Raw genomic sequence first — 15,801 nt, 5'->3', positions numbered from 1 at the left:
ATAGTTAAAGATATCTGATGAACATAGTGTCACAAAGTACAAATTGAAACAGCATACCTGTTGCTTGAGGCTATATTCATAAGGACTAAGTTATACAGTCCTTCAAATTTGTTTTGTCTTTATTTTTTTCCCCAAGCAGTGGCTTAATTGCATTTCTGCTGTATTACTAGACCAGGATTGGAAAGTTTCAGTAAAAGACCAGACTAATTAAATATTTTAGGTTTTGGGGGGCATATGGTCTCTGTTGCAGCTATTCTTGTCTGCCATTGTAGGAGCAGCCATAGACAATACAGAAATGAATGAGCATAGCTCTCTGCCAATAAACTCTGCAAAAACAGACTAGGGGCCAGTTTAACCTGCTGGCCATAATTTGTTGTTCCTGCACTGTAAAGTCCAAGGTCTGTTACATTTTTATTCTTTATCTAAAGCAGAGTGCCCATCACATAGTGGACCTTCAGCACATGCTAAAGTGAATCTTGGTTTTTCTGGCCAAGCTAAATATGACCATAAAACCTTACTTGCAGTCAAATAATAATTATAATTTATTTTCAAATACAAAAAGTTGAATTAAAAAGTTGAATTAAATGAATTTTTAAAATTTCAGACCCATGCAGAAGTTACACAGGTGTTATAGTTAATTCCAAAATCTCTTCACCTACATTGTTACTGTTAACATTTTGCCACTTTGGTCTATTTTCCTCTATACACTTATATATACACATACATAATGTAACATATACATTGTTCTTAATTTTGTCTTTTGAGAATAAGCTGTAGGAGTCAGGCCCTTTAGCCTGGGTCTCCTAAGAGCAAGGCCATTCCCTCATAATCAGCAATCAGATTCAGGAAATGTAACACTGATACAATTCAAATATATAATAAGTAGTCCATTTTCAAATTTCATCAGTTGTTTGATAATGTTTTTTATGGTGACCATCTTGCCAGTCTAGGCTTCAGCATTGCATGTAGTTATAATGCCTCATGAAAAGGCTTTGTCTTTCATGATATTGATATTTTTGAAGAATCAATTTGGTTTTATGTTTCCTTATAATTTGATTCAGGTTGTGTGCTTCCCCCCCCTCCCCCCGCCCCCCAAGAATACTATAGATAAGCAGTACTGTGATTTTTCTCAGTGCTTCATCTCAGGAGGCACCTGATGTCAGTTGTCCATTATTGGTGGTGGTAATTTTAACCACTTGGTTAAGGTGATATGTGCAAGGTTTCTCCACTTAAAGATTCTGTTATTTTGTAATTAGAAAGGGGAATAGTTTGGCACTGGGGAAATATCCCATTCCCAAACAAACTTACACATTAGTGTTAGAATATGTCCAAGGTTCTTACTTGAATCAATTTACATTTACTGGCTGCCAGTCTGCTTTACAGAAGAGCTTCCCCTTCCTCCTTATTCATTTGTAGGTTTATTTGTTAAAACATTATCTTAAAGACTTTACCTTAAGATAGGTAAGTCTTATAAAAGTGATTAAATCTCCAAAGTACATCTTGTTTTCATTTTTAAAAAGAATGTAAAGAATTGGGAAACAAAATTTGGCAAGTTTTATTGTGGTCTAACTTGTATCAAAGGAAAAATTGAAAGAGAAGAGTGAGGATACATTGTCTGCTTTTTTCAGTTTTAGAGGCTATTATTAGAGACTATATAGCTAATAGAAGGATGTTGTATTGTGATCAAGCTTGGTGAAAGTTAGGTCCTACAAATTAACCACTCCTCTTTGGTTTGGTACTCCTCAGATTCATTAAAATGCTAATGAGCTTGACTCTATCTGAGCTGAGGATGAAGTATCCTACTCCCCTCCAGGATCCCTGTGGGCTTTCACTAACAAATGTTAATGAATGTGTGTTATTCCAGAGAAGCATTAGACTCTTTTTTAGGTAATATAAAGATTAACAAGACCATATTGCCTTCAGAGAATTTATCTATGTTTGGGGAGGGCTGAAGAAAATGAAAGAAGAAAAAACAACTCCAACACTGCTATTACAGGCAGAACAAAAGCTAGGGCACCTAGCCTGGGGAATTCAAAGCAGGAAGAGATCTTTTTTTTTTTTTTTAATAAATTTATTTTTTATTGGTGTTCAATTTACCAACATATAGAATAACACCCAGTGCTCATCCCATCAAGCCCCCCCTCAGTGCCCGTCACCCAGTCACTCCCAGCCCCCGCCCATCTCCCCTTCCACCACCCCTAGATCGTTTCCCAGAGTTAGGAGTCTCATGTTCTGTCTCCCTTTCTGATATTTCCCACTCATTTTTTCTCCTTTCCCCTTTATTCCCTTTCACTATTTTTTATATTCCCCAAATGAATGAGACCATATAATGTTTGTCCTCCTCCGATTGACTTATTTCACTCAGCATAATACCCTCCAGTTCCATCCACGTCAAAGCAAATGGTGGGTATTTGTCGTTTCTAATGGCTGAGTAATATTCCATTGTATACATAAACCACATCTTCTTTATCCATTCATCTTTCGTTGGACACCGAGGCTCCTTCCACAGTTTGGCTATTGTGGACATTGCTGCTATGAACATCGGGGTGCAGGTGTCCTGGCATTTCATTGCATCTGTATCTTTGGGGTAAATCCCCAGCAATGCAGTTGCTGGGTCGTAGGGCAGGTCTATTTTTAACTCTTTGAGGAACCTCCACACAGTTTTCCAGAGTGGCTGCACCAGTTCACATTCCCACCAACAGTGCAAGAGGGTTCCCTTTTCTCTGCATCCTCTCCAACATTTGTGGTTTCCTGCCTTGTTAATTTTCCCCATTCTCACTGGTGTGAGGTGATATCTCATTGTGGTTTTGATTTGTATTTCCCTGATGGCAAGTGATGCGGAGCATTTTCTCATGTGCTTGTTGGCCATGTCTATGTCTAAGAGGAAGAGATCTTAATGGGAAAGAATAGGAAATGCTTCCTGGATGGTATGTTAAATAGGTAAATTTAAACTGAGATGAGGGTAAAAGGGCAGAAATGGGGCAACTATAATCACATATGACATGAGAGTTGTGGGAACTGTGACGGGAAATGGGCCCCTGTATGGGCTGTATGCAAGAGAAGGAAAGAGGCTGCCCCAGATCATGTAGTCCCTTGAATTACAGCATGAGAAAGTTGTCCCTAAATCCAGGCTGCTTGGGAGTTTGGGGATGGGGGAGAGCAGGAAGGAAGGGCAGGGAGTGTATTGAACAGAGTAGGACTTTAGGAAGATGAAGGTGGTTGTGATGTGTAAACTGCGTTAGAATGCGGGGAGACGAAATTGAGGGCAGTGGACTTCAAACACAATTACTGTATGCTTCCTAAAAGAGTTTCAAAAACTCTCTCATGCATTTTTAAATTTACAGTTCTTTTTTAAACCTTATAAATGTAACTGTTACAAAAGTTTTGCAAGTTAAAACTGTATAGCATAGCACTTTGATACCCACTCAAGCTGGGGGGAGGGACAGAAGGACAGAGGGAGAGGGAGAGGAAAAAAGCAGATTCCCCTGCTTAGTGGGGAGCCTGAAGCAGGACTCCTCCCAGGACCCTGAAATCATGATCTGAGCCAAAATCAGCCACTTAACCGACGGAGCCATCCAGGCACCCCAGGGATGGGGCTTTTTAAAAAGCGTATTCATGGATGAGTATAGTTTATTGCCAGGAAACAATATTTATCATCAATTTTTACCTTTTATTTTAAGACTTGTGTACACTGAGATATTTTGTTAACATAAGTTGATGGAAAGGGTTTTGTCAACAGCACCATTAATTTCCTTGAACTTCTTCCAACTTATATGCTAAATTTTTAAAAAACATTTATAATATGCTATCAGCCTTTCAAATTTTTTAAAAGCAAAGAATTGAAAAATATCAATATCTGACTTGTGTAAGTACTTGTTACAGTAGAGAGGTGATCTGATATCTTAACACTTTAGTATCTCAACGAGTCCATTTGTCTGACAGTGGAGGTTTTTCCAGCTTTAGGGCAATGTAACATGGTGGCCTTGGACCTGAGAGGTCTTTACTTGTCCTGTGAGAGGCTAGAGATTTTCAAAGAGAAAGCCTTAGGATCCAAGCCCCTCCACACATTTTTGTGATAAGAATATTCCAGAAATTTGGGGTATGGAATATTCCTTAAAGTCATCCATCGTATTTATTCCCAGGAAAAATCTTTGTGTACCTTGTAGGATTCAAGTGCCCTGGTTTTCTGTCAACAAAAGATGTCAGAGCCGCTGAATTAGGGTGTCAGGAACTGAGAGGTGGGAATACAGAATACTTTATAAAAGTAGAATTTATGGTTCTTAGCAACTGATTAGATAATGGGAGCCAGAAAGGTACCTTAGGAAGGTAACTGAAAACTTCATGTTTGAGAACTCAAGGACACGGAGAAAGTCCTGAGGAAGAGCTGGGTCTTATAAGATCAGTTTGGACAGTTTACTTTTTAGAACAAATGTGACATTGAGGTAGAGATTCTATGAAATACCTGCAAGTATGGATCTGGGGATCAGGATGGGAGAATTTTGGAGATTATTTGCATTATAAGTGATAGTTGAAGCCATGCATTTTGAAGGCGGGGGCGGGGGTGTGTGAGAGAGAGAGTGTGTGTGTGTGTAAAATGTGAGGACAAGAGGCACCTGGGTGCTCAGTGGTTGAATGTCTGTCTGCCTTTGGCTCAGGCCGTGATCTCGAGTCCTGCATCAGGCTCCCTGGAGGGACCTACTTCTCCCTTTGCCTATGTCTCTGCCTCTCTGTGTCTCTCAAGAATAAATAAATAAAATCTTTTTTTTTTTAATGGTGAGGACAAAAGTAGAAGGAAACTACGTAAAACAATCAGAAAAAAATAATAGTCCAGAGAAGTAAGAAAATACTCAGGATTGTGTACTTCCAAAGAACCCAAGAAAAGAGAATTTAAGGGAAGGATGTTGAGATCAGGGAAGTCAGCCTTCTCGAGTGCTGTGGCGAAGACATAACAGATCTAAGAAGGGCTGCCTGATTTGGGCAAATCCTTAAGAGGAGAATCACAAGAGTGAAGGAGAAATAGGACAGATTGCTTATCTTGAGGAGGAGGTGAAGGCTGCAGAGGGAACTACCTCTGCATTGTGAGATGCGTACCAGGACAGCTGAAGCACTGCTTTATCTTCTCATGCTCTTAATCATCTGCAGTCAAGAGTAGAATGGCAGTCAGGAGCACTACCCAGACTGGCCTCCTCTGCTTTTGTTCTTCTGGTTGCTGGCACTGTTTCCCTCTGACTTGGTGATATCGAGTTCATCAGATACAGTTATGATGGTAAGGCAGGAAAGGGAGTTGATTTTTTGAAGCTAGTTCTGGGAACTTAGAGATTTGGAACATCTGAGAGAATTTAAGATTTAAGAATCCTAGATTCCAAATTCGTACTGAATGAGCATGAAATTAGCATGAATTTGTAGTGTCTGAACATTGTTAACAAGGAATAGAAAAGAGGCTTACTTGCGGTAGTGATGCAGGTACAACCAGGATTGTCTCCACTGAATTAGGATGTTGTACTCTCGAAGGGGACTAAGGCTTCCCTACTCCCCTCCTCCTCTGCTCTAGCAACTAAGAGTGTCATATAATCGGAAAAGGAGTAATGTGACACGTGGGGTTCTCTTAGAATGCTGTGTAAAAGCAAAAGGTCTTTTGACTTGGAAAAGACATCATGATCTTTGCTTCTTGCACAACTTTAAAAAAATGATGGCTTTAATTAATAATCAAGAATTTTAATAAAGCCTTAGTGTAGCACAGTTGAATAAATGTATATGCTGCCCAGAATTGTGTGTTGCCCTAAAGAGGTAACTGCTATTAAATTTAAGTCGTTGCTTAGTATTCGTATGCCAATCCTAATTACAGGGTGGCATTGTGATTTCTCTAGCCAAGTAAGAGGATATTACAAAATGTAATAATGTTACTTTTAAAAATTAGAAGGCTAGGTTGATTTTTGCTTGGCCATATTCCCCTATTCTTCCTACTTTGCTTCTGTAGGAACCCCGTGCCCTACCTGTACTACATAGTCCTTGGGCAGTTTTCCAGACATGCCATGGTTTGCCTTTACTTCCTCATCTCTGTGCTTGGAATGCCCTCTTTCTGCCCTCTGTCCTGCTTGGCAACTCCAGTGTATCTTCCAAGAATTGCTTGACTTTTTGAAGCCTTTTTGTACTCACCAGGGGAGATTTAGACATATAGTAACTAACAGCATGTAATAGTTAACAGTGTATTTTGTATTCTTATACTGTGTATCTTTTTTTAGTATATATGTCTATATGTATACATATCTGCACATATATACTTACATGCATGCACTTTTTGTCTAGTGTTTATATCTGTGTTCTTTGTTGAGAACTTGGAACTCACAGATGTGCTGTCCTACTTACTGGTTGAAATGTAAAAAACACATGGAAACCACATTGAGATTTCTCTGTATCTAGAAACAGACCTAAATGCAGAGGGGAGGCAACACTTATTAGCTTGATACCATATTCAAGACTTTATAGACATTATCTTAGAATGTGTGTTAGAAGTCTTGATAGCTTTATTGAAGTCTTACGGTGTTTTATAGATGAGGAAGCAGACAAATTAATTAGGTATTTGTATAAGTTAACATAAATAGTTCATGAGTAGCAAAACATGAGGTTTGAACCCAGATCTGTCTTACTTTGAAGAGCCTCTGCCCTTTTCATACCACTTTTGCTGTGACTGTGTAGGCGTTAAACTAATCATCACCAAGACTCCACATGGGTCCAGCTTGTAAACTTTTACATTTTCCTTAAGTTTAAAACAGCTGAAAATTGGGTCATTGTTTTCTGTTACTTTGGATTCCTCTTGGTGCTGGTGCAAGGAGCTAAAAGTAGGTAGAGGATACATCCTGAACTGTTAGGATATTTTTTCTCTTCTTATATGATCTGTTAGCTTTATACAAAGGGAAGTATTCTGTTTTATAAGTTAGAGAGAAATGTCGTTTTCTCTTGTCACTTTCTCTTTTTTTTTTCTTGATCTCTTTGTATTGTGCATTTGCTTATGACTTGGAATTAGAAGGATCTGTTGAGTCTAATATATGTCTTGGACCTTTGAGATATGATGGACTAAGCCTTAAATATAAGGCTTCAATTTGTACTTTAGGTTTCTGTTCCTATTAGGAATTCTATTAGGATTCTAGTCTATTAGAATTCACTAAAACCCACAAGTTTTGATTAAAAGATTAAAGAGTACGCTTATGATGATGAGTACTGAGTAACGTATAGAATTGTTGAATCACTACATTGTACACCTGAAACTAATATAACACTAATATGGTATGTTAACTATACAGCAATTAAAAGTTAAAAACTTAAATTTTTTAAAGATATCATACAGCTTTTTTGTGGAAGCTTTTATTTTATAATTAAATATGAGGTTTTTAAAAATGAAGATTGGCTACTTAAATATTTATTGGAATTCTGTCTCTTACATAGAGCTTGCAAGTCCTCTTCATTTTTTTCACTCCATCCTGGTTACCCTTCAGCTAAGACAGTAAATTTACTGGGGAAGAGGAAGTATGGGAATTTGAGGAGGTCAGATAATTTGAAAAAATATTTCAGAGTGATCATTGTTTTTTGTTTGTTTGTTTGTTTTTAAGATTTTATTTATTTGAGAGAAAGGGAGAGAGCACAAGCAAGGGAAAGGGCAGAGGGTGGGGAGAAGCAGTCTTCCCACTGAGCAGGGAGCTGATGTGGGGATCCCAGAACCCTGGGATTATGACTTCAGCCGAAGGCAGATGCTTAACTGACTGAGCCACCCAGGTGCCCCTAGAGTGATCACTGTTTTTATATGCTTTTTGGTTAATTTGAAATTTCAGACAACATGAAGGGATGACATGACTTTTTTTTTTTTTTTTTACTTCGTCAGTGGAAGAGTCTAGGCTTTTAAGGCTGTGAAACCCTAAAGAACTATTACTGCCATAGTGTCCAAGAATCCATAAACCTAAGTTAGTTCTCCAGAAAGAAAGCACTCAGCTTAGGTATGGAGGCATAAAATGTCTCCCTTCATCTGCTGTAATAGTCCCTGTTCTTGTCTGTTTTGTCTAGTGATAATAGCACCACTCTAGCTTTCTTAGGCTTACAGTTTCATGTTCAATCTTTTTTAAAAAAAAATTATTTTCAAACTTTGGTTGAAATTTTGGCTTAAAACTATGTCTCTGGTCGATAGGCTATAGTTGGGTATTACTTTTTTATTGGGGATCTCTGCTTTTAAATGTTTATCCACTTATATATAATGTAATTATTGGTCTGGTTGGATTTAGGTCAGCCTTTTCCTACTTGTCTCTCTCTTTTTTTTTTCTCTGTTGCTTTTTTCCTGGCTTTTTTTGGGCTAATGATATTTTTTAGTATTCTATTTTAATTCCCCTCTTGGCTTTCTAGCTATTCTTTCTTGCATGTTTTAGACAGTACTCGTAAGGATTATAATTTATATCTTTAATTTATTACAATCTACTTAGTGTTCTGCTTTGTATAAACTATAGGAACCTTGTTAGCAGTACTGCTACATTTACTCCCTCTGTGTTGTCTATTTTACATTGGAGGGTGTTTTTTACTGTACCATCACTTGGTACATGCTGTAGGATTTTCCATTAGTGGTAAGTCTTTTTTTATTGGTTATTTTCGTGTTTTTCTTTATTGTAACCTGTGGCAGGCATTTGCAGGATGACTGTACAAGACCTAAAGTATGCAGTCTGTAACTATGGTAACCAAATCCTTGTGGCCTCCATAAAGATGAGATCCATAGTCTTACTAGTCCAATCAACAATTGATGAAAAGGGGTACCTGGGTACCTTTGACTCAAGTCATGATCCAAGTGTTCTGAGATCGAGCCCTATATTGGGCTCCCTGCTCAGCCAGGAGTCTGTCTCTCCTCCCAGCTTGTACTCTGTCTTGCATTCTCTGTCTTTCTCTCAAATAAATAAAGAAAATGTTAAAAAAAAAAAAAAAAAAGAATTGATGAAGTCTTGAGTTCAGAAAGGAGGGTTTAGGCCAGAATGGTTCCACAGATGCTGGCAGGAAGCAGCAGTTCTGGGAAATAAAAATGAAGCTCTATCACCAGCGCCTATGCCAGAGTGGAATACCTCCTTCTCTTTGGCAACCGTGATGGATAGAATGGTAACAGAAGTTGATGCAAAATACCATTTTGTTGCCTTCTACCAGTATGTTTCTTAAATACGGTTGCAAACAATCTGCATTTGAATTAGTAGAGGTATTTATTAAAAATGAGTGCTCCTGGGCCTCACTCCAAACCCCCATAATCAGTATTTGATTATGTGACCCAGAGGTCTGCACTTAAAGGTAAGTGCTCCGAGCTTGTCTTGTAAATGGCAATGTTGGATGGTCAGCACTCCAGGAGTCCTGGCTTTCTAAGGACGAGAATCAATGTTTTTAATGTTTATCTTTAAGATTTACAAGTATGAGACTGATGAAACAGTTTGGTCATAGTCATAGAATTCTAAAGCCTGCATAAAGGTGCCTTCGAGGTCATGCTAGCTCAATAGTCCTGTGCTAGAAAGGAGAAAACAGAGGCCAAATGAGAGCATCTGAGTGATTTTTACAACTTCCTGATTCAAAATAAATAAGGTACTTTGCTATGAATTGTAGATCAGCATAACCTGTATTAACCTTATCTGCACTATGTAAGTAATTATTTTAATGTTAGGTGTTATTTTTAATCCAGTGCAAAAACCTCTGCCTTTTAGTTGGGCTATTGAGACTATTTACATTCAGCATGGTTACTGACAAGGTTGTTTAAATCTCTCATCTTACTATTTTTATTCTGTTTGTCCTATCTTTTCTTTTTATCCTCTTTCTCTGCCGTCTTTTGGAGTATTTTTTTTATGATTCCATTTTATGGCCTTTATTGGCTTACTAACTATGTCTCCTTGGTGGAGTTGTTTTGTTTTGTTTTTTTGACGTTTAATAGCTACTGTAGAGATTACAATTATTATACATCTTGATACAGTCTGCCTTCAAATAGTATGTCTCTCTTCACATATGGTGTAAGAACTTTGTACTTTACCCTTTTCCTGCCTTTGTGTTATTATAGTTATATATTCTACATAAACCCAAAGTACATTTGTTAAAGTGTTTATTTAAAAAAAAAATAAAAATAAAAAAAATAATAAAGTGTTTATTTAAATTCTAGTTAGCATACAGTGTAATTAGTTTCAGGTGTACAACATAGTGATTCAGCACTTCCATACAACATCTGGTGCTCATCACAACTACTGTACTCCTTAATCTCCATTACCTATTTCACCCATTCCCCCCACCCAGCTCCCCTCTGGTAACCAGCAGTGTGTTCACTCTAGTTAACAGTCCCCACAGTACATTTTTTATCTTTTTTTTTTTTTTGAAGTACATATTTTTACCTTAATCAGTTATCTAAGAGATTTTTAAATAAGAAAAGTCTTTTGTATTTACCCACATATTTACCATTTCTGGTGTTCTTCATTCCTTTGTATAGATCTAGATTTCCAATTGGTATAATTTTCTTTTTGCTTGAAGGACTTTAATATTTCTTATAGTACAGTTTTGCTGGTGATGATGTCTGACAGCTTTTGCGTGTCTGAAAAGGTCTATTTTACCTTTGTATTTGAAAGATATGAACTTCAGAAATACTTTATAAAGATGTTTACTGGGTATAGAGTTGTAAGTTGACATTGTTTTTTTTTTTTTTTCTTTTAGTCTTTTAGTACTTTAAAGATTGTTCTATTTCCTGGCTTGTATTGTCTCTGATGAGAAGCCTGGTGTAATTCTTATGTTTGTTCTTTTGCTTATAGTGTGAGGTTTTCTGACTGCATTGCAGAATTTACTTTATCAGTGTTTGACATTTTATTTACAAGTTGTTAGTGTTCTCATTGAACGTGTAAGTTGTCAGTGATCACCCCATGCTGATTTTCTGTAGCCTCTGACCCCTGTGTTTCTAGAGAGAACTAGAATGCCTATAGAAAAAGGAGAGGAGAATCTTTCAGTTATTCATGGCTTCAGAATTGATGTAAGAGTCTCTTGTGATCTGCTTTGCCCCTCCAGAAACATTAAAGGCAATTTTACTTATGCTGCTTCAGACAGGCAAGGGGTACTCTTTAGTTTCAAAGTATTATAAGGAGTATTTCTGATGTCTCTGATAGTTGGTGTGGATGACTACAGCTCAGAGTCTGATGTGATTATTATACCTTCAGCCCTGGACTTTGTCTCACAAGATGAAATGTTGACGCCACTGGGGAGATTGGACAAGTATGCTGCAAGTGAGAACGTATTTAACAGGTATGTGCATATTCGTTTCATTGTGGAAGTGGAAGGATTATTACATTAATTTCAGTAGGGAAAATACAGTTTTCTAGTTTAAAAGTGGTAGTAACGTGCAGTCTCAGTCAACATGTTTTGTTAATAATCACAGCCGAAACCTTTTTTATAATTGTTTACTCATGATCTTAATAATAAGCATGTGGAGCTCACTCTTTGCTTCTTGGCAAAAAAAAAACAAAAAAAAACAAAAAAAAAAGCGTTACTTTTGCTGATAGGTAGAATTTTGTTATTTGTGTAAGGTGATTACTGAGAGGAGTATATTATTCTTTCAACAGATAATGTTATATACCTACTGTGTGCCAGGTAATGTTCAAGGGGATGGAGAGACACTCCTCTGAATGCATTGTTTCTCCAGCTGTGGTCCCCAGAATACCTGTACCAGAGATTTCTGGGAAATCTGAAAGTCTTAAATTTTTTGAATATAGATGTATATATCATTTAGTAAAAATGCATGAAGGTAATATTTTATATAATGGAGAATGTGTGTATTTTCCTATTTGATAATTGAAGATAACTGTTGGAAATTTTATAGAATTTTCAGTGACCTTAGAAATTTGTCACATCAGCTAAAGATGAAAAATAATTTGGTAAATATTCTTATTACAATAAAATTCATACTGGCATTTGTCACTTAGGAAATTAGTGACTTAGTATATATTATAAAATATATTTTAAAATTCCTTAAAATTATGTAGATTCTAAATCTACATAATTTGGAGTTCTTTGGAATTCTTTGGAATTCTAAATATCACTTATTAATGCCACTAAACACCAGATCCTTTTCTTCTTCTGTTAGACAAATGGTGGCCCGGACTTTGCTGGACACGTTGAGGGAAGTCTGCGATGATGAAAGAGATTGCATTGCTGTTCTGGAAAGAATTAGCAGATTAGCTGATGATTCAGGTATGTTTATGCAGAGAAAGGTTTCTTTTACCAAATTTGAGGTTTTAAAAATGAATGAAAAACTTAGTGTGATATGAGACTTTTTAAAAAGATTTCCTAAGTAAATGACCAAACACATCAGGAAGAAGAAAATAACTTTCTAAGAGCTATATTTTGTAGTTGGTCTGTTTAATTTTAGAAATTTCTCATCAGAAAAATCTAAAAATTGTTTTTGCAGCATATATGTTAATATTATAGGATTACTAAAAACTTAGAAATGATTTTGAATAAATTTAAAAGGGGTAGAGTAGGCTGTAAGTTTTTTTTAGACAAATATAAAATGCTTTCTTTTCCTCTGCTCTCTCACTTCTGAAAAATGTGACTCAGTCATGGTAAAACTAAAACGTTTTATCTCCAAAGCTAAGACAGGAGGGTTTGCTCAAGAAAGAGATAAACTTGACTTGAGGCTTGGAATATGGTTAAGTTTTTTAAAAATATTTTTATTGGGGCAAGATATGCATAACATAAAACTTAACATTTTAACCTGATTTTTTTTAGGAAAAGATTTTATTTAGGGCAGCCCTGGTGGCCCAGTGGTTTAGCGCCGCCTTCAGCTCAGGGTGTGATCCTGGAGACCTGGGATCGAGTCCCACGTCAGGCTCCCTGCATGGAGCCTGTTTCTCCCTCTGCCTGTGTCTGCCTGCCTCTCTCTCTTCTCTTTCTCCCTCTCTCTCTGTCTCTCATGAATTCATAGATTCATAAAATCTTTTTTTTTAAGATTTTATTTATTTATTCATGAGAGACAGAGAGAGGCAGAGGGAGAAGCAGGCTCCCTGCAGGGAGCATAATGTGGGACTCAATCCCAGGACCTTGGGATCACTCCCTGAGCTGAAGGCAGACACTCAACCACTGAGCTACCCAGGCATCCCATTTTAATCTTAAGTCATATGCATATCTTTATTTTTTATTTTAGAAACAATTAAAAATAAATATATTTTTTTCTTAAGCCCATTATCTCTTTATTAAAATGTGTTATTTTTCACTAACAAACTTTTTGCATGTCAGCAGTTTCATTTTTAAGTTTTTAGATGGGCTCATCTTTGGGTGAGCAATTTGTTTTATGGGAATATATTTTACTATTTACATAGCCTTAAGTATTTTTTATTTTCCTATAGGGTAGAAAAAAATTTGTAAACTTACAAATCTGTCTATTTACAACATTCTGTGTATGTACTTGCTCATGTGTATCCTTGTTTCAGAATGGTTTTAGGAGAATCTCATCAATTATAATTTTTACTTATTTTTTGCATTGTGGCTATTGCTTTCTTAGTAGAATAGATATTTTTAGGGAGGAATTTATTTTCCTTTACCTGTTTGTCACTGATAGTGCTTGTTTTTATAAATACATATGTGTATATATAGTTGACCCTTGAACAACATGGGTTTGAACTGTGCAAGTCCATTCATACAGATTTTTTTTTTATGAGTACATTAGTATAAATGTATAAAAAATACATGTTAATCAACTGCTTGTTATTGATAAGGCTTCCAGTCAACAGTAGGCTATAAGTAGTCAGGTTCTTGGAGAGTAAGAAGTTATATGTGGATTTTTTACTGCACAGGGAGGATTCAGTGCCCCAGCCCCCTAGTTGTTCAAGCGTCAACTGTATTTTTTTTATTTTTATTTATTTTTTTATTTTTGTTTTTTTTTTGTATTTTTTTAAATATATTCTCAAGTCTTTGAGTTCATGATAAATATCTCTATTGACATTTATATTTTTTGTTCATTCAGTGAACATAATACAGTGCACAGTCCTATGCCAGAGTCTAGAATAAATGCTAGAGCAGTTACTAAGGTGAATAAGAATTCTTGTCATCAAATTAACAGTTTAATGAACACAACTAACTTATAAACAATAAATTATAACGGAGAGGATTGGTGCTGGCTTTAGAAAGTTAGTGAATTGAGTTGACTTTAATAGAATGATGAGGTACAGAGAAGGGAAGGAGCATACTCAGAAGAAAAGACCAGTTTGGAGTCTTAAGGAGTTCAAGGTAGTGGCCCATTTGATCAACGTGTGGTTTAGTGTGTCTGCAGTTTAAAATAATGAGGCTGTTCAATAAGGTGGTTGAGGTCCAGATTGTAAAGGTTTATACTGTGCCAGCTAGAGCGTGTTTTGTGATTTAGAACAGTTACATGTACCAGTACAGGCTAACTTGTAGTGATAGACATGATATAGATGGGCAACAGGAACTCTTGCTGGGGAACTTTGCTATTTTAATATTGCATAAAACTAACTGCAAAAAGTATACAGACTATAAATTTTCAGCTCCATGAAGTAAAGCAAAAATAAAGGCCCATGAAATTAGAACTCAGATCAAAAAATAGAACCTGCATCCTAGAAACCATCTCAGGGCACCTGCTCATTTCTGTCCTGTTCTTCTTCCCCAAGGTAATCCATGTTTGGACCACTGAGTATATGGATTAGTTTGCCCCTCTGAACTTTTTATGGAATCATACTGAAGATATCCTTTTGTGTCTAGCTTCTTTATACTTCGGAAGCTTATCATATTGTTGATGTGTAACTGTATAGATATTAAAAATTGAACCAGGAAAGAGTTGGATGAAAGATGTACTGATGAAGGAGGGAAAAACTTAAGCAAATTAGTGGTGAATCTAAATAAGCACTTGCTATATAAAATCCTAAATATATATATATATGACTATATATATATATGTGTGTGTGTGTGTGTGTATATATATAACAACTTTAGAGGAAGTTATGTGACCAAAAAAGTCAGTAAGGTTAAGGCAGAGGAAAGACGTAAAGATTCTAAGCCCCTTGTTTGCTTAGGAGAATGGATTATATGCATTAACTTTACAACTGTTTTTCAGTAGTTGTGATCAGCCCAGCCCACCACGTTAGAGACATTAGGTTCTATTGCCTTTTCTTGCTCCATTCCCCTCAGCCATCGTGGTAGCTCTGAGATCCCTCCCAAATGACTCAGAGTGGGTTCACTTCTTGACACTGTTTTGTTCATTGGTCTATTTGCCTGACTGGGGCTTTGAAGAAAGAAAAGTTACCAATTTCATCCTTAACCAGAACTGTAACTTGTATCCTTCTTTTGCTTCAAAAATACATATTATTAAGTCAGTGTTAGCATATTCAGGGTCAGTGAGGAAAAGGAGAAGCCTAGGTCTTTTTTTTTTTTTTTTTTTTTTTAATGAATTACATTTTTATTTTCCAAAACAGAAGCACTGTTTTGTTCAATTACTGTCTAATTTCAGATGATAGAGCCATGTAATAGAAATCTCAAATATTGATTGGTTTGTTAAGATTCTTAGGTTTGTAAAATGCTAGTACATTTTCTGCTAATAGTTTCATTAATTTCTGTTTGTTGAAATCTAAAGTTCCTCTGGACCCATGCATACATATTTACCTTAAAGTAACTTTAATAATATAATCATGCATAGGTATTAACTTCTAATTAGGTCTGATGAAATCAATTGTATTGATAATCCATCATGTCTGTATGTGTTTTGCATCACTTGCATCTCTTCTGTGAATTGCACATTCATATTCTTATTTTCTTTCTTGT

At 36.3% G+C, this 15,801-nt stretch overlaps 1 protein-coding gene across 6 annotated transcripts in view; it reads left to right on the top strand.

Annotated features, from left to right (window-relative positions):
• The window catches only part of PPP4R1 (protein phosphatase 4 regulatory subunit 1), a 61,277-nt gene that overhangs the window by 9,215 nt on the left and 36,261 nt on the right, over positions 1-15,801 (top strand). For 3 of the 6 annotated variants that reach the window (XM_038543861.1, XM_038543865.1, XM_038543864.1), the window contains 2 exons: positions 11,193-11,277; positions 12,116-12,222. In XM_038543861.1, coding sequence (XP_038399789.1) covers positions 11,193-11,277; positions 12,116-12,222 — 192 coding nt within the window. Of the gene's footprint in view, positions 1-11,141; positions 11,278-12,115; positions 12,223-15,801 lie in introns of all 6 variants that reach the window. The other 3 variants (XM_038543860.1, XM_038543863.1, XM_038543862.1) reach the window with 1 other exon arrangement.

This window comes from Canis lupus, chromosome 7 (genome assembly GCF_011100685.1).
Source record: "Canis lupus familiaris isolate Mischka breed German Shepherd chromosome 7, alternate assembly UU_Cfam_GSD_1.0, whole genome shotgun sequence".
Taxonomy (NCBI): Eukaryota; Metazoa; Chordata; class Mammalia; order Carnivora; family Canidae; genus Canis; species Canis lupus.
Note: the sequence above shows the minus strand (reverse complement) of the source record. Positions and strands in the feature narration are given on the sequence as shown.